The following is a 24403-nucleotide window of genomic DNA, read 5'->3' as shown; positions in this document are numbered from 1 at the left end:
ATCCAACATACATTTATTACAGCCATCTGTGATGCATAAAAATAACATTCACAGCCCATAGTTTTTGGGCTAAAACAAAGCTGTCAGTACATAGACCTCCGGAAATTGGTACTGTGCCATGCTTCAAGTGCCCCTGGGGAAAGATAGGGTGAGGGGTTTTAATGCCTTCTGGTGACCTGCTGTGATACAGTGGTGAAATCATGAGCATATCTTTTAAAGTGATACTGACATCCAGGCTGTAAGGCAGAATGCAATACTCAGATACATTACTGTTTGCCTTTTTGGCTAATTCATTAAATATTAATCATGAATAGCTTAGACACTGACTCTTGCAGGACTCCACTATTTGAAATTCCCTCACTACCACTACAGTCTGCTTCCTGTCCATTAACCTCCATTCCAACAGTGTATCTCCTGCCAGTGCACTTACTGGAACTGGGACTAGGAGTGATGCTCCTTTTGTTGCTGTCTCTGCCACACCATTCCATTCTCTGCCCACTACAGTCCCATTCTCTGCTTTCCTCACCAGTGAGCTGAATGCTCTGCTAGCTATCCCACTCACCACTCTGTCCTTCCCATCCTTTGCTACCTTATTCATAGACCCTCTTTCCACTTCCTTAGCTGTCTGTAATAACTCAGGAAGCCTGACTTAAAAGGGCATCATTCCTTGTTGGACACCAAAATATAACTGCTACTCATGGCTGATACAGGTGAGTCCCAGCTCGGGACAGACACTTATGCATCTACTTTTAGTGTAGGGGGAGGGGGCTTTGATTACAGGTCGGCGCAACATCGAGGGCCGAAGGGCCTGTTCTGCGCTGTATTGTTCTATGTTCTATGTTCTACCCAGAAATGCTATCATACACAACTAAGTGACGTTCCCACCACTAAATCACCATGACTTTTTTTGTTTTTTTTATCATACTAACCACCCACCAGTAATCATGTGTATAGTCAATTGAATAATTACAAGCAAAGCCCATTACATGTTCTTTTGGAGCGGGAAATAAAGCACTGTATCCCCGGGTCTGCTTTTTTATTCTAATTTTCTCATCTTCCTGTTCAGAAATGTTATGACATGCCTCTAAAATAGGTCCTAGTCCAGGGGTAGGGTCACCACCACTGCATGACAAGAGGGTCCTTAGGAATTTGCTTTTTTTTTAAGCCCATCACACTACCACTGCACCCAAGACGGCCTAGCAGTAATGCTTATACTTTTTTCCCTAAATCACCCGTGGCTCTGCATATTTTTTTTACAGTGACACAGTGAAAAGACACCATTCTACATATACTTTATTATTCATTTTTCCACCATCAGGAAAATATCCATGTGGCCAACTGGATGTTATCAAGCAAAGCCTGTTAAGGACAATGCTGCCTTTAAAATGTGTAAGGGTGTTAGGGAGAGAAGGAGGGGTCTAAATTAAAATGGAGTTAGAAGGAGAAATAAAGTATTGCTTTACCCACCTCTCCCTAAAGACATTGGGAGCATTGATATGCACCACATATTGCCTCTCCAATGACACCCTGGTACTAAGTCTGCTTTTTTTTAATACCTAGAAATATGAAAAACAATTTCCCCACCACTAACTCTTTTTGGTTTTCTTTTACTTTCTAATGCTTTTCAAAATAAAATTGAACCTATTGTTCCCCTAATCAACCTGTTCAGACATGTTATTAAACACCTCTGGAGCAGGTGGGACTTGAACCTGGATCTTTTATTCTTGGGGTCAGGATACTATCTCTGCACCACAAAGGGCTCCCCTAGGACCAGTCAAAGGGTTAATCTGGTGAGTTCCAGCTGACCAGGCCACTTCCTGTTAACAAGGTAACTCATACTCAATGAGCTCTGCAAAGAGATTAATTGGTGATCACCCGGGACCTTATAGGGTTATGACACCATCCCAGTCACAGTTCCATATCTACTCCATCCTTCACCAGCTCCCCCATTGCTCTCTTCTCAGCTCTCACCACTCCACTTGCCCTATGTCGGAGAGCAATGACTCCTTTAAGCTGTAAACTTATAGCCTTTAAGTCAATGTCATTCTAATTAGAACTCTTTCTAAATTTTTGTGGGAGAATAAAATGTAGGATCCCATAAAACATTTTCTCTCAAGAATTAGCTACTTATGGATACTTTCAATAGACTTGAAAACAAACCACAGAACTGACTACAATATATGTAGTATAAAGCCACGAATATTGTTAGAAACTATTTAGTTAAATTTGGTCACCATTGTTAAAATATTATACACATACAATTGTCGAGATATGTCACCTCAAAAGCCAGGTCAAAATTGCTGCTTTTTAAGTCTGTTAATTTTAGATTTTAAGATGCAACATTGCCATCAAGTGGCAGTAATCTGTAGCGCAGGTGCTTAATTGAAAAATGCAACCGAAGTACACAGAATTTATCCAATGGAACAAATATGAATGCTCACTAAATGAAGCAAACCTGTTCAGGCATATTACATCATCAAAACACCTGAGTTGACACTTATTTTATTGTAACAGAATGAATACTTATAGAATGATGCCTAATTTCAGAATAATCAACTGATGTGATTTTATTTCCAACACGGTATTTTACCTGATATGCCTTTCTTATGTTATCTCCCATAATACATGAAACAGAGCATGAATATACTGATAGTAAAGAATCTAAATACGCTATTGCATCTACCCAAGAAATACAAACATTAAGTTTCTCAGACATTTAAGTGTCTGAACTAGTATTAAGTTAATAGACTACAACAGATGAGCATGCTTTCAGTAGTGTGTTACACTTCAAGTGTTCTGAAATACAGTAAGAGTACTAAACCCTTCATTCCATGGGTTACATCCTATGATACAGTGATGAAATCATCAGCATGTCTCTTACAAGTGTACTGACATATTGACTGTGAGATAGAACATATTTCTCTTTTTCTAAAGATAAAAACTTATCTCAAAAAGGTATATAAGTTTATGCATAGGCACATGTTGTCAATTTGATAATCATAAAAACAGATAAGGTCTGGAGAGCTATGTGTAGTTCTCAGTTCACTTGTTTGATAACTTTGTTCTCTCATTATAAGTTGCTGTTACTCAACATCACTGTGCAGTTATCATTATCAGAGTGGTTTTCTACATTCTTTCTGCATGTTAGCTCCTTGTACATTCCTTACATGCTCATTCATTGCGCATTTTTTTCATTTTCCTCTGTCTTTGAAGAAGAATAACTTGTGTCTCAGAAGCGAATAAGTTTTTTTGCTAAGTGCCATTAGTATTTGCCTTCCAGGTATAAATTGTGCTGGGGATGGTAATCACTTCTCCACTGAGATTACTAATGCAGCAGTGCAATGTGAAAATATTGTTACATTGCTTGACACTTAAAAGTTATTAATTTGGTAATATGCACTGTAAGATCTACTTTTCTAAGATTTGATCATGGGTGATGATAATGATATGGGCCACTCCCTTGTTTAGCACGCATCTTGCCACTCTTGCAATCTATAATCTGACACGTTCTGTTCGCGAGTCTAAAGGTGTGAGGCTCCCACTTCTGACCTGACCTAACCCATCCATCTTCCCACTCACCTATCTGCTCCACCTTTCGCATGAACCAATCACAATAACCTCCTACCTGCATTCACCTATCACCATCTCTGCGACCCTTCCCCCAGCCCAAAGCCCCTCCATCTATTTATTTATGGGCTTCCCTCCTCCTCCCCAGTCCTGATGAAGGGTTTAGGCCTAAAATGTTGACTTACCTGCTCCTCTGATGTTGTCTGACCTGCTGTGCTTTTCTTGCATCACACCTATCGACTCTGGCTTCCAGCATCTGCAGTCCTCATTGTCTCCAACTATCTGTTCAAGATACTGAGTCAACTGAAAATAATGCTCATCCTGTCAGCAATGATCACGTACTGTTGCATTGCTAGGTCATCAAAATGAACGAATCATCTCAGGGACTTCTTTAATACTGTCAGATCACCTTTAGATGTTGATCTTTTCGAACACTTGTAGTTGTTTATCTTCAGCATTCCAATTGCGGCTATTCGGAATGGCTCTGACGAAAGTGTAATTCAGTGCCTCCCAAACTTATTTCCTGCCGGGACACCATTTTGAGGCTTTGAGATTGTTGTGGCCCCTCAGTAAGAACAGGGAGAGTAAAGCTGTCAGTGTTGGAATATAACATTGCTGCGTCAGAGACCACCATGATTTCACACGGACCTATGGGAGGATGCAGACCCCAGTTTGAGAAGTCCCAGACTTTAGAGCTGCTTCACTGTTGTCGCCTAAAGCATCAACATATAGATCAAGAGGGTTTGGTAATCTGTTGCGAGTGCTAGATGTAATCATTGAGATGTGTAGTTTATATCTGATTTCAAAATCATATCCTTAGAGATTATTTCCTTTCATGCATTTTTTTGAAAAGTGATGGAGAGATAAAATAGTCATTATACTTCAGTAGAGGTGTGCAGCAGTTAGTTTTGATTGAATTTACAACTCTAGCCTTTTCAGTTTTAAGCAAGGCACTCTTAGAAATTCCTTATATCTGTGAAGTAATTATATTCTAATCTGAAAGAAATTAACCCTTTTTTTCTGGTCTTTGAATCTATACAGCTGTCTGTGCTAAAAAAAAACTGATGCTGCTGATCAGAGATAATGGGAACTGCAGATGCTGGAAAATCCAAGAAAGCAAAGTGTGGGGCTGGATTGTGACGCTACTGATTGTTTGATTTTTCTGCTTTTCAATGGGGTCGTCCAGCTGGTCATCAATTAGTTTTCCAAACATCTACCAGCAAGACATTATAGTCTTCTTTTTGGTTAATTACTGCTGCTGACTATGATGTGATATTGCCTCCAACTGAATACATTTCCTGACATGGCAGTGCTTGCATTATCTTCCATTACATAAGGAAATGTGAGTGGGTATCATGCTAGTGAAGAATTTGACAGATGCTTATTACAGCTATTAGATTAGATTCCCTACAGTGTGGAAACAGGCCCTTTGGCCCAACAAGTCCACACCGCCCCTTGGAGCATCTCACTCACACCCACACCCATCCCCCTACAACCCACACACCCCTGAACACTACTAGCAATTTAGCATGGCTGATCCACCTAGCCTGCACATCTTTGGGCTGTGGGAGGAAACCGGAGCACCTGCAGGAAACCCACGCAGACACAGGGAGAACGTACAAACTCCGCACAGACAGTTACCCGAGACTGGAATCGAACCTGGGTCCCTGGCGCTGTGACGCTGCAGTGCTAACCACTGAACTACCGTGCCACCCCATAAATGCAAACATTAGATTTCTCACTCACCTAAAATTACTTCAATAGTTTATATCAAAGGCATTTACTTCCAGGATGCTCCAAATAATTGAGGGTAAGATGAGGTATACCTTTGTACACTTAGATCACATGCTATCCTGAGTATGTCTCTTAAAGACATGACACACATGAGGCACAACATAACACAAAGCCATAAACAAACTGATGATTAACCAACCCTTATAACAATAAATGCTACCTAAAGTGTCCCTACCACTGGACCAACAGATCCAGGTTCAAGTTCCATTTGCTCCAGAGATGTGTAATAACACCTTGGAGATAGATTGATTGGGAACATAGGTTAAACAATATTTTTTTGAAAAGTGCAATTAACATGATGTGGGCAATGATGAGACAGTTTGTAAAACATGGCAAGAATGGAAAAATGAGATTCTCCATATTGAGAAAAAAAAAGTCTGATTTTCTATATTAGGTTGCAGCTTTCATAGAAGCCCTATAGTGCGGAAGCAGGCCCTTTGACCCAATACCAACCCTCAGAGCATCCAAACATAGATCCATCCCCCTTTAACCTACCTAATCTAGGAACCCCTGAACACTACAGGCAATTTAGCATGGCCAATCACCCTAACCTGCACATCTTTGGATTGTGGGAGGAAACTGGAGCAAACCCACACAGTCACAGCGAGAATGTGCAAACTCCACACAGACAGTTGCCCGAGGGTGTAATCAAACCTGGCTCCCTGGTGCTGTGAGGCAGTGGTGTTAGCCACTGAGCCACTGTGCCACACAGTCAGATGGAAATTTGCTATTGTGTTAGGGAGGGCCTCCCTCTTATAGTCCAAGGCCCCAAACACATCTTTCAGGTCAAGCAGCATTGTACTTGTACTTCTTTCAATCTGCCTGCTCACAATGTGATCCCTTTTACATTGGTGAAACCAAACGTAGATGGGATGACTGCTTCATGGAACACCTCCACTTTGTCTGTAGAAATGACTTTGAGCTCCCAGTTGCTTGCCATTTCAATTAACCACCTTGCCCTCAGGCTAACATTTCTGTCTTGGGCTTGCTGCAAGGTCCTAATGAAGCATCATGCAAGCTCAAGGAACAACACCTCTTTTCCACATAGGTACCTTACACTTTCTAGAACTCAATATTAAATTCCTTAACTTAAGGAACTAACTGCATTGTGTTTGCTCTTCACATTTTTGCCATTCTTTCCCATTCCCTCCCACAGTTTCTCTCTTTTTTTTCTCTTTCACCACCATTAACAACCGTGTTGTTTTTTTTTGCATGGAGCTCTGTATCATCTGCTCTCTTGTTCCTCCTCTGCCTCAGCCAAAAGTATTTAAAAAATTTGCTGACACCGTTCAGCTCTAAAGTGACATAAGGGATTAAAAATGTTAACTTGGTTTCTCTCTCAATGAAATGGTTGATTTAAATGCTTAAACCTAATGGGATTCACGGGAATTATAAGGTAGAAAGGATCAGGAAGTTTTGGAAGGTGACGGATTGGCAGACTGAGCTTGCAACTCATTCTGTGAAAAGTTTATTGTGTTGCCTTCCATCCTCAACTAAACTGCAAATGCTCCATGGAAACAAAAACTGGATGCCACCTGGCAGCAAGTGGAGTGTTTGCTTTTATCTAAGGAAATGGGCTGTGCTTTGAGTGACGTCTGGCCCTTCAAATTACAGTATTTAGCCACTTACCCAGTACACTTTCAAGACCTCTATAATCACAGAATTCTGGATGTGAACTCATGCAGTGTTCAACAATGTTGACTAAAAATACTGGCCACAACAATCTCAACCGTGTTATTGATCATTTCAAATTAATCCAGTAATGGATATGAAGTAATTGTAACACAAGGGTGTGAAGTTGCACTTACATTCCACGATTCACAAACACATTCCAAGATCTTAAATCTTTCACAAAGTCCAGGAGCTGCTTGTCTTAGCCTGTAACATTTCTACACCATCATCATATATGCATTGCTTCTTTTCTTGGGTGATTTTTGGGGTTAGGGGATGGCAGAATTTCAATAGAAATTCTCATTCCTCTTACAATAAATACAGTCATCTACTCTGTGTGTGCCACTTGGCTCATGCATCATACACCTGAATCAGGTTTAGAATATAAAAGATCCATTAGAGACATCTCCTCGGTCTCCTTTTTGAAGGTTCTATGTCTCTATGTTTGGATTATGGTGATGATGGTTAAATTGAATTTTATGCATGCTGCAACAGCTGACTAATCACTGTCCAAAAGAGCTGATTCATTTTTGATATTCTTCATATAGTTCCAATGAGCCTGTCTCCAATGGTACCTGCATTACAAGCATCTACAGAGATTGATGAGGTATATTTGCATCTGGAAGCCTAGGAACAGTACTGGTCTCCAGTGGACGTGAAGCAGCCTCCAAATGCTTGCAAAATGTTTCCTTGTGATGGAATGTCCTCCAGATGAGTGAGGGGCAATGTCGCACTGAATGAGAATCTCCTGGAATGCTATTACCTAACTGTGGGATCTGCTCTGTGTGCAAGGTGCTATAGTCTGTATTGAGGTACCAGTCAGAATGCCATGTCATAAGACACAGCATGCATACATTCACCAATACCATATTCCATTGGGGCTATCAAGTGTCAAATAATATCTCCTCAATGTGAAATTCCCATGTTTGTTCAGATCAAGGAGGTTTATTATAGATAGATAGAGGCCATCAGATAATCCCTGCATGCTTTGCACCACACAACTGGGGAACACAGCTAAGCTATGTGATGGTTAAAAAGGATCTGTGAGATCTGCAGCATTGTTGTGAGCTGGAAACTGAGGACAAACATCAGAAGGAATACAAACCTTCACCATCCTACAGCTCAGCAGCATCAGCCACTTCAATATTGGCAGTGGAAAATGGTGTTAGACTAATGAACAATGCTGTTGTCTGCGTTTTCCCGTATATCCACATGTATTTATTCAGCTTGCAATGAACAACTTTCTAGCCAAAGCACTGGGATTTGACAAATGAAGCCTCAGAAAGTTACCTGAGAAAACAACTTACCAACAGCAAGAAAAATCCACCAGAGCCAAATTTTCCCTTCAAAGTAGCCAATAAAATAATCAGAGAACTGTGAAAAGAAATATACGTATTAAAATACAGCAAATTTTCAATTGAAACTGAAGTTGGAAGCAATGCAGACAAGGAAAATAAATACTAAGCTGTGTAGACCACACTGATAATGTAGCTATACAATGACTGTGGCATATACAGAGCAATAATTCATTTAACCTACCCAACTTATTTGAACACATTGTTTGCATACCTCATCTTGTATGCATTGCTAAGCCAAATCTACCTCACCGTTTGGTAGTTTAGCTGCCACCATCCTCAACATGTGTACGGATCTGTTTAGTCTAGTGTATTAGAGAAAATCCACTTACTGGGCTCACTAGATGGGACTCTTGTACTGAACAAAAAGTAGTCTATTGCACTTAGCAGCTACAGGTTACATTGATATCATCAACAGTTTTCCAAGAAGTAACAATCACATGCAATTTGCCACTCTGCTCAATTTTTACACTAAGAGAAAGCTCTGTATTTCTAACAGGAGATTCTGATCAGGGGTCTTTCAGAAATATTGCGGCAAACTTTAAATCTGAAAGATCCCTCTTAATGCAGGATATTCAGAGAACGCAAACCCGATCACCTTGTTCAGAATCAATTCCCCTACTCAGTGATTTAGCAGTCCAGCATTGCAGACAGCCACTGTGAAATGGTAAACACATGAAGTTAGTGTAAGGTTAGGTTGGGAGGTGAGAATATGGGGTAGATAAGGAGTAGGGTGTCACGTGGGTACAGGTTAGGGTGCAAGTCATGTGATGCAGTGTTTAGGTATCAGGTCTGACAAGGGACAGGTAAAGGTGTCCGGACACAGGGTGGACGGCTGGTTTTGGGGAGGAAGAAGGGATGTCCAGTGGTGAGGGTGGGTGTGTCAGTGTCCAGGTTGTCAGAATAATGAGATATTGATCTGGCAGCAGGGTAAGATGGTTGTCAGGTTCAGTAGCAGGGGAAAGGATGCTCAAGTCCTGTGGGCAGAATGGGGTGACAGGTTCAGTAGCACGGGTAGTGTAGGTTCCAGGGGTGTCTGGTCAGGGTCTGGGTACTGTTATGTGTTTGGAAGAGTTGTGGTTGGGAGGGTATGAGTAAGCTGAGGGTGGGGGAGGGGGCAGTGTTGTCACTTAAATAGTTACTCACAATGTAGACTAGATTTTGAATAGTCTAACTTTTCCTGAATAATAATTCCTCAATCATAGTAGAACCCTCAGAATTCTCTAAAATGTATACATTTGGAAGGATCCAGGCAAATTGCCCTTTGGAGTCTTCAATTTGCTGGGCTGTTTCCTTGGAATCTGCTTTGTTGGGAATTCCACAGGCAATTCCCATCTGCACTGCAGAAGTGATTCTCTGGCCATTGGAATATCTGGGCAATGTCCCCGCGCCATATGATATTGTCATAATGGATGGTGCTTAAGGCACTTCTCAGTATTAATCCTTTCAGATATTTATACCATAGAATCACAGAACCTTCACAATGCAGAAGAGAGGCCATTCAGCCATCAGATCTGTGCCCAAATCCCCTGAAGAGCATCCACCCAGATCCATTCCCCCCACCTATCCCAGTGACCCTGCATTTACCATGGCTAATCCACCTTTCCTGGCCATCCATGGACACCTATTAACCCACCTGAACGTAATAACTTTGGACTGTGGGAGGAAGCTGGAAGGCCCAGAAGAAACCCACGCAGACACAGGGAGAATGTGCAAACTCCACACAGACACCTGAGGCTGGAATCAAACCTGGGTCCCTGGAGCTGTGTGGCAGCAATGTTAACCACTGAGCCACCGTGCTGTCCATTATAAAGCACCGTTCACTACTGCACCATGGTCCAAAGCACTTAGCAATCAATAAATAGGAAATGGAGCATATCTCACCAATATTAAAGAGATAACCATCCGAACAGCTTTAGTAAAGGACAAAAATTGCCAAGGACCCTGGAAAATGTGCCCAATTCCTTTCAAATAGTGCTATGCGATTTTCTATATTCACCACCTGAGCCAGCAGACATTTTAACTTCTCAACCAAAAGACAGCACCTGCCCTTGCAATATTCCCTCCGTACTCCACTGGAAAACTCCACTGGAACATTTGGCTAGATTTTGTGCTCAATCTTTCAATCTGGTCTTGAAAGACAACCGATGGATTTAGAGCTGTAGGTGCTACCGTACAATCATAACTGATCCTTGACTGTCTAATGTGTGGAAAAAAAACCTATCATCATTTTGAAGGTACCTGAAACAATACATTGAAAAGTACACAAAAAGAATTTAGCATTCACCCAAACTGAAATGCATACTCTCTCTATTTCAGGTCACATACGATGTGCTTAAAACCAGAATGCTTAAGGACAGATTAGCAGAAACGAGGCTTAAAGATGACTCAATGTTTGCAGCTTCATTTTGTTTGTCCAACTAGGATCGCTTTAGCTCTTACAGCATTGACTCTCAGGGCCATCTGAAGTCAAATGGGAATAACCCTAGCCCCAGTGAAAGGGCTACCTTCTCAGGGTTCCATTTGTGAGTCTGGCTGGCTGGTTAGTAACCAATAATTAATTCCAAAGATTACATTAATGCTTGTTGAAACATTTCTAAGGTAAAAAATCTCATTAACAGCATCTTCTTGTACTGGTGAGATATGTCAAGATATTTTATGATCATATCATTTGCATTTGGCACGTACATCATCATTTTTGAATAGGCACGTGCAACAATCAAGTCGTGCACAGCAATGTCCCACAGAGAATTAATTAATGGTAGGGGAAAGATATGGTAGGACCCTTCATTGTGACTGGAATTCTTATGTCAGCCTGTTCTAGCAGGCAGTCTTATTGTTTAACATTTCATTTGAAAGATAGTGACAAAGATTGCAGTCTTATGCTTAGCTCCTAGATTGGGGATAAATCCCACAACATTGTGGCTCAAAAAGCAAAGGTTGACAATTTCGCCACACTGACATTTTAGTTTCTCTTTTAATTAACATATGTGGCATGAATTAATCTTTGCAACAGCAATTCTACTAAGTGCAACAACTGAATTAAGACTGTGCCCATACAGGTAGATCTGCTATAATGCATGTTTCATTAACACAAATTGGCTGTAATGTGATTGATGAATACTGGGCTCTGTTGGGATTATGGAAACTTTTTGCTGTACAGGCATAGCGATCTTCTATACAAATTTTTCAATGACATGATTTTCTGTGGCACAAGGTCACACAAGAACGCAACTATCGTGTTATAGGAGAACTACCTGTACAGGTATTTTACACTGAACCTAAGTCCTGCAAAAAGCACAAGATAGATGTTAAATTACATTTGTCATTGGCTCCGTCCAGTCCATATCATACACCATGAATCTATCAACTCCAGCATTTATTTCAAGCAGCTTCAAACTAACGTATTACTCTTACACAATGTCTCACATTTCGCCAGATAGCAAAGGGGATAGAATATATAAGGTGAAATGTAATGCTAAATCCATGGAAATTTTAAATAAGAGTTTAGCTGGAGTTGTGGGTGCAGTTTTTAGTTCCATATTAAAAGAAGATTATTAAGGCAATATAAATGATATAGCACAGTGTCATTAGGACCAGAAGCTGTCAGCTATTTGAAAGTACAAATGCTTGAAATAATGGGCTGTTTTCGGTAGAACAGAGAAGATTATCGGGTGATTTATAGAAATGTTTAACATTATGCAGCAATGGGATGCTGTGACAGAAACAAATTACTTCCAATGATGAAAAGTTCTGGAACTGCTGTTCATGTCAAATGCCAAGTTGGAACATTCGAGCTGAAGATTCAATTACATATGGAATGCTGTGACACTCAATGAATGCCACATGCAGCACTCTCTCTCTTTATCTTGTTTGTCTGTGTTGCTAATTACCATAAATTCACTGTTAGTTTAATAATAGAAGCAGATTGCATAATTCAGGCCACACACTCCAGCAGAAGAATGATACCATGGACTGCAGCAGATTTGTTTAGAATACATTGTAAAATAAAGCAATAAGATCTGGAACATATATAATTTCACTATATACCCAGCGTACATGCAAGCAAAACATCGAACCAGCTTGCAGGATATTTGTAATGATAGTTGACACAAAGCAAAATACAGAACCTGTTGAAAACCTGACAAAAAAATAGAATTAAGCAGCAGATTAGGTAGCAACTATAGAGAGAGATACAAGGAGACAGAGGAATCATTGCAGTTCAATGAATTTTCAAGGCATCAACCTAAAACACCTCTCACTATAGAAGCTGCTTGATTAGTGGAGTATTTCCAACATTTTCTGAGATTTTTTTAAAATTCCATTTTGGCTGAATCAAATATCTTTCCTGTTTACTTTCTTCAGAATACTTGAAGACAACAATGCCACAATGTCTTGAGTGCATTTTCTCCAAAAAACATATCAAACCATAATACTAATTCAGAGGTACCGATGCTGGAGAATCTGAGATAACAAGGTGTGGAGCTGAATGAACACAGAAGGCCAAGCAGCATCAGAGGCGCAGGAAAGCTGACGTTTCAGGTCTAGACCCTTCTTCTGAAATTTCTGAAGAAGGATCCGGGCCTGAAACATCAGTTTTCCTGCTCCTCTGATGCTGCTTGGCCTGCTGCGTTCATCCAGCTCCACACTTTGTTATCTCAAGCCAGAATACTGTCATGATTTACAAAGGATGATCGATCTCACCAAAATGCCAGAGGACACGTATAAAACAGAAATGGTGCACCTAAGCTCCTGAAATACTTTACTGAGAATGTGCTCTGTGAATGACGTTAGTCACAGTAGAGGAAGCTTCAGTCTGCACTATCTCATGCTCAGTTGATCCATCAGGGTTCTATGTTCAAGAGTGACTGCAAATGTTGGAGGATATTTTGCTCAGCACAGAGACTGCATAAAAAGCAAATAAATCATCACCTTCACAATAAACAGTGATCCTCAGATCTTATGTAGAAATGGATCTTTTTGCACACATTTTCCAGGAACGATTGGAGCAAAACGAAGAAATCTCTGGATGGAACATAGGATTACCCTTATGACAGCAAATAAAGGGCCCATTATTTGAGTCCCCACTGCCATTCAATTTCTTCTCAATGTCCTTCCTGATCTGTCCAACAATAACCCCCTGATGTACAACTCCTCCTTATTTCATCTCGACTCTCCAGCTGCAGTCTCATGAGGGAGGCCTACCCACTTCACAGGCAACCAACATTTTAATCTGCCAGCACCTCCAATTTCAAACTGATTCTAAAAAAGGTATCTGGCACCGCTATTAAATCTGGGAGGACCTGAACGAAACCAACCCTTCCACAATAAGTGCAGAAAACTGCCACTCCCTCCTCACTAACACTGAGACCATTTACTTTCTGTAGCTATTTAACAAAAACAACCATCATTAACACTCTGCAGAACTTTTCAATCATCATTGAAACCATATTGTACTCAGTTCATCCCTTTTCATGTTAAATCACTAGTTCAAAAAAAGGGGGTCATTCAGATAATTAGTTTCAGATTCATTGGGCTGAAATGTAACTCTCAAAACTAGTGAATGATTTAAAGATTAGAATTTTTTAAAAAAGAACAACACAGGAATCCAATCTTTTCTAGTTTTAGTGATGGATAGATGAGATAAAGATGACTAATCTAGTTTTTGGAGGAAGGAAAGATTATTTAAATATAATAATCATGCTCCGAAACAAAAGCAGGGCTGTGCCAATACTGGAAACCCGAAGTTAAAAAGTGCTACAAAACTTCACTCAATCAGGCAGTATTTATGGATAGGAATGTAGTTGATTGTTCAGTTGAAGTAGTGCCAGGGACCCAGGTTTGATTCCACTGTTGGGAGACTGTGCAGAGCTTGCACATTCTCCCCGTGTCTGCATGGCTTTTCTTTGGGTGTTCCAGTTACCTCCCTTGGTCCCAAAGATTTGTAGGTTAAGTGGATTCATCATGGAAAATGCAAGGTTACAGGAACGGTATACGGATCTGGTTGGGAGTGTCGGTGTGGAATCTATGGACTGAGTGGCCTGTTTCCATACCATAGGGGTTCTATGATTCATTATTCCCAGTTTTCCTCATCCCCAACAGTCTGACTACTCCTACTCTACCAGTATCACGCACTGCTTGCAACCATCATTAGAATCCCTAACTGCCATTGTACCACATTGTACGAACCCCCCCCCCCCCCCACCTCGTGTAGATGGCATCAATGCCCTACTGGCCACTCCAGTTCACAATGCCTCAACTGACCTCCCTCATAGCGGCATTTCTGAGGCCCAACCTTCTACTGGAGGCTTCGGTCCCAAAGACCTCTGGACTATTAACTTGTTCACCCACTAGTGGGAAACAGGAAGTAAAGATTTAAAAGGGCTGCTGTTTTGTTGGGAATCCTGCTCTTCTTTAGGTTTCTCAATCTCAAAACTGCAGTTGTAGACATAAAGCACCTCTGGGCTAGTGCCTCTCCTGAGGGTTCAATCCAGCACATTTTAGACTTTCAGACCATTTATCTTCAAATACTCTCTTAACATTTCAAATCAACTTGTTCATGCTTGTTATGACAAATCTCTATGGTAGATGGCACCTGAGCCCTAAGGACTGAAGCACAGGGCTCACTTTTCCTCAGGTTCAGTATGTAGGAATGCTCAAGAAGGCTCCAGCATAACCAGAACTCAGCTGAAGGATGACTTCAACCCTTCAGTAATTGTTTTTAGTTAGCCTCTTCACCATGACTCCTCTCAAGGGAGAGGTAGAATTTGAAGCCAAATCTTCTATCGTTACGTCACGTGATCCTTGACATAGTCACCTAATGAAAATAATCCATACTATGTCTTCCACAATTAAACAGTTAAACCAACAAAATACACAATCTCAAGTCCAAATGACAGAAGAAATAAAACACGGCCAAATAACGAGATAAGAGTCTTCAAAAGTATTTGTGACACCATCATGAGCCACTGAGCACTTACCCTTACGATAAGAATCCACTTTATAAGAGACAGCCCAAACCCAGAGATGGCTCCGTATCTGCCTGCAATGGTGTTCGTTGAGCAGAAGGATAAAAAGAATCCAATCCAGTTAAATATAAATGCAACTAAAAAAAAGGAAATGAAAGGACACATTAATTCAGAAGAGTTAACAAATATATGGACCGTGTTATGTTGTATTGACAATTGTATCATTTAGTATATATAATCATCAATTGGATTTAAAATTTCTGCACATTGAGAATGATTTTTCTCACTGATTTGAGGTTGTGGTTCAAGCCAAAATTCATTGACATAACAAACAGGAAGATTCTTGTGAATCAAAGAAACAGAGCAATACGAATATGCATGATTCATAGATTAGTAGGATCAAGTACAATCAGACCTCAAATATTTGCGGGATATGGGGCTTCTTTCATAAAACATTGTGGAAATTAACTGAAAGGGAGCTGAAATAATTTCACAAAGGTTGATATCCTATCACCAAGTCACCTTTTATTTAGAAGTGCATAGTACATGACCCTCAGCCAGTAAGCGCAGACCTGGTTCCTAGAGTGAGCAAAACCCACTCTTGTTGATATCCATCAGCCGGGATTCCCTGATTTGACCAAGCTAACAACCCCAATTAGTGAACTCATATTATTTGAGATCCACCTTGTTCCATTGTTACTGGATCAATATTCCATGTATCCTGTCTTGTCTGATTGATTAAGTTAATGTAAAGGATTGGAGAACAATTTCAATTGGAGCAATTCAAGCAATATACTTAGCTGAGCGATCAATTTATCTTAATATTAATTTTGCATTCTTGAACTTTAAAATGCATTAATAATGTACAGGTTTTAAGAGCAGGAACAAGTTAATATTCAGAGCAGTGTGCAATTTAGTTTAGCTGTCTCTGCATTGAGCAGTGAGTAATTGTAATGTTTCAACTGAGCTTTTCGCCAAGTGGTCTGAAAGCAATGCATCATTTCTCATTTTCAGCAAGTGATTTATGGAACAGTGCAAAAAATGGCTATAAAAAAGCTTTTGTCTTTGTGGATCGGACCTCCAGACATATTTGGAAATTCTGACAGAACAGATTGTCTGTCCTGGGTGAAGAACTAAATTTGTAAAGAAGTGGCAGGGATGCTGATAAAGTCCACGTTAACTACTGGGCAAGCTGATCAATATCAAAAGAGATGTAATGACCTGGCAAGTCTAGAACAGGTGAGACAAGAATTTTCTTTCTGACACATTCAATCTTACTAAATCAGGAACTGCAACTGAACCCGTACTATGTCCTGCGTACATCAGCGACACCACTTCAGATAATAACACCTCCACTTCCTTTGTTCTATCTCCACATAGATTTTAAAACAGATCCCTCCAAAACCCTCTCCCCAGGGTGGACAAATTCTACTCACCCAATGTCGCCAACTTGCCTGGTCCGGGATCTTTTGAATCTATTTCTTAGGACTGGATGTAGATTCAGCCGAATCCACTATGGAGCACTGGCACAGTGATGACCATTGAAGTTGCTGGTCAATCTGTCAGGCAATCAGGTTGGCCAGCACAATTCCAGGCAACAGGATTGCTCTCCAGGAGCACCAGATGTCTCACTCGGCACTAATTCAGCCTCCCTGCCATGTATTAAGGACGAGTTGAACCAACCACGTCCTCCCACCTCTAGACCTCCCTCAAACCTATAAAAGTTTTAAATGCTCTTTCTATAGTACTCTTACCCTGGCCAAACTTGAAACAGCCCAGTGTCAGGTGCCCTGTAAAGTCGTAACCTACTTCTGGGTATAGGCCTGTTGCTGTTTACTCGGATGTGTGTGAGGGCCACTGGGTAAGCACGCCACCCTGCTCCACTGTTCCGAGCTGGCAACTCTCCTTTAATTGGCCCTTCAATGTTCTCTTGATTGTGTTGCATCCGTGGAGGAAGAAATGAGCAAACCATCTATTTTCAGGTCACAATTCCGCCCACAGTCATGAAGCACGATATTGAGTGACTAGTTTTAAAACAAGGTTTAGAAATGTCCTTCTCACCAAACAGTACATAACAGAAATTCGTCATAAATGGAATGAGAAACCTTACATCAACGTTTGCTGATTTATTTGCACAGACTCTGTGTTGGCCAAGATTCTATTGAAAAGAATACACCAGTTTTTTTTTTCCCTTTATTCATTCATTGGCATCAGCAGTTCTGGCAGGGCCTGTAATTATTGATCAAACCCAGATGCCCTTGAGAATGTGGTGTGAGCCGCTTCTATGAACTAAAGCAGTCATCCTGGTGTGAATATACTCGCAGTTACCTAAATTGCTCCTCTTCTCAATCCTAACTGGTCTACAATGTACCCTTGGATTGTGACCCCTAGTTCTGGACTCCCCAGTCATCAGGACCATCCTTCCAGTGTTTAGCCTGCCTAGTCCTGTTAGAATTCTATAGGTTTCTGTGAGATAGCCCTCCCCTCCCCATTCTCATAAGTCCCAGAGAACATTGTCCTAAGCAATCCAGTCTCTCCTCATACATCAATCCTGCCATCCCTGGAATCGGTCTGGAAAACTTCCAGAGCCAACCATCCTTCCACTGATACAGAGATCAATCTGCAAACAAGACTCCACCTGTAATCTCACCAAGCCCTATGCAATAGCAGCATGATATCCTTACTCCTGGACTCCAGTTCTCTTTTTATAAAGACCTACATACAATTTTGCCTTCATCATTACTTGTCTGCTTACTCTCACTGACTGGTGTACAAGGATACCTAAGTCTTGTTACATTATCCCTTTCCCAACCTATCACCATTCAGACAATAATCTGCTTTCCTGTTTTTTGCTACCAGAATGGATAACTTCACATTTATCCACAGTAAAGTTAATCTGTCAAGCATTTGCTCACTCACTCAACTGATTCAAATCACACTGAATCATCTCTCCATCCTCCTCACAGCTCACCCTCCCACCCAGTTTTGTGCCATCTGAAAACCAAGTAACCAGCAAACAGTTTTAGGCAGCTACAGTTCCAGTGGCTGTGGGGAAGATGGGGGAAGTGGAAAAGCTTGCCTTTCCATGAAAACTGGGATGAATAACAGGCCAGTGAGTGAAGATTGTCAGGTGTCACATAATTTCGGACTGTTCATCAAACACCCATGGATTATGAATTAATCACACCATTAGACTTTAAATTTCATATTTTATACTCTTTCAAAAATTAATTACTTTTAAAATATTTCTCAATACAGAGACTGTTTAAAAATCTGATGAACATTAATATTACAAAATTAAATTTATGACATTTGGCCATAGTTTACCATTATTTAAAATACCACTTTTCAAAATGGTCGCTGATTGAAATGATGATCTTTCTAAAAACATTAAAATTTTAATTTTGTAAAAAGAATTATGTGTATTAAAAATGTGATAGTGCAATGCCTGTCTGATGTGATTTTTCAATAGCATTTTTCAGCAAAGCCTATTTCCCAGTGCTTGCAGTCAACTGATTATTATTCACTGTTATTATCATCCACATTAGTCTGCATTGGGTCTCACTGCAACCCAGACTGGGAGGGAATCCTTTTGCAAAGTAGCCATGATTCTGACCACCAGGATTGTGGTAAATTCATATAGAGATTTTTTCAATTACTTTACTCTAGACAATGCACAGTTTTATGAAGTTGCCACACTGATAGGATAGGTAGAGAGAACTATTTCCACTGGGTGTGAAGTTGAAGACTAGGCAACATTGTATAAAAAAATTAGAAGTAGTTTGTCCAGAAGGAAAATGAAGAAGCCTTTCCACTTCTTGGATGGAAGCATCCATTATCTGGAAGATGTCAAGAGACTCATGTTGCCTCTTCTAAGGACAACCTGTCATTTCCTCTGTTAATCAGGCAGTTCCATGGACATTAGTGGGACTTCCTTGGAATTAGAGCAGTAAGAAGCTCTTGCTCTCAGCAGTACCAAGCACATGTCATGGCTTCTGCTGGGGGAGAAACCCCACAGTCCCGGCACAGAAGAGCAATTAGTGATGAACTTTTTTACTAATTCACAGGATGAGGACATTGCTGGCTAGTCTTTTTGTTGCCCATCCCAGATCGCAGTCAAGAGTCACAACAACAACCAAAAACAAAGTTGCTGGAAAAGCCCAGCAGGTCGGGCAGCATCTGTGAAGGAGAAAACGGGGGTACCGTTTCGGGTCCGGTGACCCTTCCTCAGGACCCAGACCCAAAACGTTAACTCTGTTTTCTCCTTCACAGATGCTGCCAAGCCTTCTGAGCTTTTCCAGCAACTTTGTTTTTGGTACTGATTTACAGCATCCGCGGTTCTTTTGTTTTTTATTTAGCAGTTGCAAGTCAACCACCTTGCTATGGGTTTAGGGTCACATGTAGTGCCGACCAGGTAAGGATTGCAGTTTCCTGGAAGGGGATGGCTTTCATCAGGCACCTTTTCCAAATGTCTATGTTAACTATCAGCCAATGAGTGCCTTTGTTTGAAAGCCTCCCACCCCCATCAAAAGTGACAAGAACTTGACATGCTTTCAGAATGCTCAGGTCCATAGGTTCAGTTAGTGCTGGGCTGGGCTTAAGTGGTTCTTCATTGGCAGCAAGGTGGGCAACTTGGCCATGGTCTTCCCTTCCCAGACAAAGGAGGTTGGCATCAGGTACACCACATCCCACCTTATTCAATGACTTTCAAGCTCATCACATCTGGCAACACAAGACTCCCCTCCCAAACAATGGTAAATGTTTGAAACTCTGTTCCACAAACCACAATTGGTGTAAAATACATTGTTATGTTTAAGTCTGAGATGGGTAATATTTTGTTACTGGATATGGCACCAAAGCTGATGCATGAAGTCAGGTTACAGGTCATCCATTATTCCATTTTTGAAGGACGAAGATTGAGGACGTGAATAAGTTGCTCCTGTTCCATGACAGAAACTTACAAAGTGTGTGGAGAAATCGGACAGGACATACTAGCTGCCTTACCGTAGTATATCTCTGCCAAAAGTGTTTGTGTGCAAACGTTGGCAGCCATTAAAGACAAGAGACAGATTTTGCTCACCTTGAGGTTATAGACCCTGAGGCCAGGAAATGTGACCTTCTCACTGCTGACATTTTCTGGTGGCAGGGCTATAGAGAGCAGCTGCTTGCCTACCTGGGCATTCAGCCTATTTTATTATTTACCAACTCTGCTGAAGTTCATTATCTGCAGCATTCAAGCACCCTCTGTGATGTAGCCTGGAGGAGATGGAGGGGCTGGAGGAAATGCAGCAGCTCCATGTCCAAAATGGGGTCAGCAGGAGGACACTGTGGGTGGTCTTTTGCAGAAACCTGTCTGTCTGCTTAGCTTTTCTGAATATTTCTTTAGTTTCAAGAAATGCTTTATTCATTAAAATCATCTATAAATAGGTGCGAAAGTTCTAAATCAGTTCTGTGCAGTTTTTACAAAGAAAAAATATAAATTAAACTTTGGGATTTTGACATTTCTCAGAGGTCTCTTGCAGTTGTAAAAACAAAGGAATTTTCCACAGACACAGGAAACTACCAGTATTCATTCTGAGGCCACAAGAGAATTGGATACATGAACAGATCTTCATTATACTCTGGCAGAAAAACCTTTTACAGTGCTTTTTCCCCAATGCACATTGGCGACAACTGTCCCAAGTTTTCTTACTTCCCTCAGCATGCAGACCTGGACCTTGGAATAAGACAGTCTGCAACACTTGGTCAAGGTCAACCCTTTGCACCGGAAGACCAACAGGTTTCGGGCAGACAGAAGAGCATCCTTCACTGAGTTGATGGTCCTCCAGGCACAGTAGCTGTTTGTCTCAGAGTGCATCCCGGGGAACAGGCCGTAGAGCACAGCGTCCTGTGTCATGGATTTGCTCAGGATGATCTTTGACAAAATTTCTCTGAATTCATTTTAATTTCAAAAATATGCTTCATTCATAAAATCAACTATAAGTGTATCTAAATGTTCTAAATCAGTTCAGTACAGTCTTTGCAGATTTAAAAGGAATTTTGACATTTCTCAAAGCTTCTCTACAGTTGCCAAAAAGAGGCATGTTCTGCATGGTTGTTGAAGGCTTATCTTAACCCTGCCTCAAAGGCCACCTCTGTGTTGAGAAGCCAGGCCAATCTGACTTGCCTCAGTGGTGATCATCCTCTTTCGGTGAGGCTGCCCAGGCTCTAGAACTGCCAGCCTTCAGATCAAGCAGACCAGATCGGGAGCACAGCCACATGACGATCCTTGAAGGCTGCCTTCGGAATAATCACGGAGCCAGTCCTGCATGTGCAGGCTCACACCCAGATCAGGGTCCCTAAGCTTGTATTAACATCGGGCTCCAAGAAACAGTTGCTTTACGTGAGGGGCCAGCACAATGTTGGCACAATCTCCTGAATTTATAACCCACAGACACTCCCATTCATCGTACCATGAAGCAACCGAGTCAGTTTTATTGATTCTTCCTGTGAAATAGTCCTTGTTGTCAGCTTTTATTCAGCACGAATGACTGTGATGTTGCATGAAACTATCCTTCATGCTGAATTTACAGAAGATTGCAGAACAATGTCATTTTGATGTAGATAATTTGGCAGTCCTCAGATTCACAATAGACTGCATGTTAAATATGAAAATAAATTAAGTAACAGTTTGGTTTTGTTGAAAATTTGTCTCATCAGGGACTTATGTGGGAGAATTGATGACACGCACATGTATTCTCAAAAGGAGCTCTACCTTTTTATAAATTTCTGGGTTAATCCCAATGGAACCACACTGTATTAACTTTCTGTGGAGAACAGGTGGACAGTGACCAGAGTAGTTTGCCACCTGCTCATTCTTGCCACAGAAGGTCTGAATCATTTAGAAGCATGGGGTTATTTACAAATTGTTGGCTGACTCAGCTACCTTTGTCATTTCTAATGCTTGACTCGTAATTTAGTGCTTGAATGATTTTTCTAGATAAACCTCGGACATTGCCAGTTTTGAAGCATGCCCTTCTTTCTCAGGGTATGCATGATTATAGTCTTCATTATTCACGCATCTCACTGGGCAGAAATCATATCATAAGCTGCTCCCATTTCTATCCTCCACAATGATGTTTCCTGGATTTTGCACTCTGGGTACTACACATGACATTGTTCATTTAGTATCTGATTATGACTCACTGCTTTGACTCAAAGCTACCAATCCCGCAAAATAATCATTCAATATTGTTTTCACAATGAATAAATCTCAGTTAGCAGGTTATTATCTGAGGCACCATTTGTGCTGGAATGGAGGAGAACAGGTGAAAATGCTGAAAAATTAGATGTCCTGCACCCACACACATCATTTCCAATTTTCGCAGGGCAGGTCCTTGGATGTTACAAGGTCATGCACATGTGACGTACAGAGACAGTGGATCAGATGACTGAGCAGCTGTTTCCATTTTAGTGGGATCTTGGTATCACTACTGTCTGGAATCTGCGGAGTGTCAAACAGTCAGGTCGAGATTGATCTGATTAATTTAGGTTGGATAGCCAAGATGGACATTTGCAATATCCTAGTGGACACCTTAGAGCAGGGGGATGTAAGGTACACATTAGGTTGTGAAAAGTGGAGTCCACGGAACTGTCAAAGCTGTCAGAGTACTGTCAAAGTTATCAAAGAACCTAGAATATAAATATTTATCTTACTTCAGGATTAGTTTAAGGAATTGGGATGTCAATTACATTTGTCAATGGCAAGGTCACCAGGGGACTTTACCTCAAACCTGGTGTCCCTTCCTCTCAGGGAAATAAGATGGTGCCAGTAGGCATGCTCAGCCCCTCCCTGTCTCCTCTGCCTGTGATGCAAGTTACAGTTGGAGAAAGTGAACTTGCATCTGGTCTAAAGACTTTCAGGAGACCTGTGCCTCTATGCTTAAAAGTACCTGAGGATTACTGTCACTATACCATGGCTGCCTCTACTCTAACTGTGGCAGTCAGGAGTGGAGATGATCTTACATTTCTGTAAATAGGTTTTAACTTACACTGTTAAAATTTCTGCTGCAGTATAATTTTTACTTTCAAACAAGGTTAAGTCGCACCCATGTGAGAGATGACCAGCCCCTTTAGAAATCCCAATAAATAAATTACAATCATGGAGCAGGACTCATCTCGCACAAACTACTGACTCTTTAACAGTAGATCGCCTCAGAGATCAGGGATCCATGAGCCATGATGTTCAACACTCCAGTCACAGCAATCTCCATGTGAGACCTGTGAACAGCTAATCTGTGGGAATGTCAGAAAGATTATGCAAGTTAATTGAAGGAACTCTTCATCCCTTACATCCATCACTGTGAAATCACATGAAATACCCTTAGATAGTGACATGCCTATTTGAGGAGTTCAGAGGTATGTGACAGAATCCAATTGTATGATGCATAACTAAAATTTGAATGCTAGATAGGTAGAATTCTGCCAGTAAGATGTCATTAACCACAACAATCCCCATCTCCACAAAGATAAGACTCCCTTCCACATCACAGTTCATGTTCTTGCATACCTACATTTCAGAATAAGCATCTGGCAGCTGCAAAGTGTTTTCCCATTGTTCCCTATGGAGTGAGTTTAGGAACTAGAAATTCAAGTTTTCCTTGTGACTATGTAAATTTCACAACTCAGTAACTTCATGGATTGACAGGATCACCAATAACAAATTGTTTCCTGAGATGAAAGGAACAAGAAAAAGCAGTTATAAAGGAATTAAAAGCAATATGCTTATTAACCAACCATGGGAAGGACTTGAAGGAACATAAATAAGCTCCTCCTTTGGAGACAAGAGATCACAATCCTTGATAACCTGCTAGCTCATTACAAATGAACAATAAAAGACTGTCTCTAGAAGGGTTGACCTGACGTAAAGGTGTTAATAGCATGACAGGCCATGACAAATAGGCAGCTAACTCTGAATGTAATAAGGAACAGGGGAGATACTTCTGATAAGATGGCAAGCAACAGACTTAAGGTCTGCAGAAGTATAATCAGTGTTGGGGATGAAAGAAC

General features: G+C 40.9%; 1 protein-coding gene across 6 annotated transcripts in view; it reads right to left on the bottom strand.

Moving 5' to 3' along the window:
* The window catches only part of LOC125457551 (NEDD4 family-interacting protein 1-like), a 144692-nt gene that overhangs the window by 116454 nt on the left and 3835 nt on the right, over window positions 1-24403 (bottom strand). For all 6 annotated transcript variants that reach the window (XR_007248674.2, XM_059644217.1, XM_048541954.2 and 3 more), the window contains exons 3-4: window positions 15368-15492; window positions 8340-8406 (exon numbers count right to left, since the gene is read on the bottom strand). Coding sequence is in view for 5 of the 6 variants with exons in the window: in XM_059644217.1 (XP_059500200.1) it covers window positions 8340-8406; window positions 15368-15492 (192 nt within the window). In the remaining variant the exon portion in view is untranslated. The remainder of the gene's footprint in view (window positions 1-8339; window positions 8407-15367; window positions 15493-24403) is intronic.

Source organism: Stegostoma tigrinum, chromosome 1 (genome assembly GCF_030684315.1).
Source record: "Stegostoma tigrinum isolate sSteTig4 chromosome 1, sSteTig4.hap1, whole genome shotgun sequence".
Classification (NCBI taxonomy): Eukaryota; Metazoa; Chordata; class Chondrichthyes; order Orectolobiformes; family Stegostomatidae; genus Stegostoma; species Stegostoma tigrinum.
This window is presented reverse-complemented; position numbering and strand designations above follow the sequence as displayed.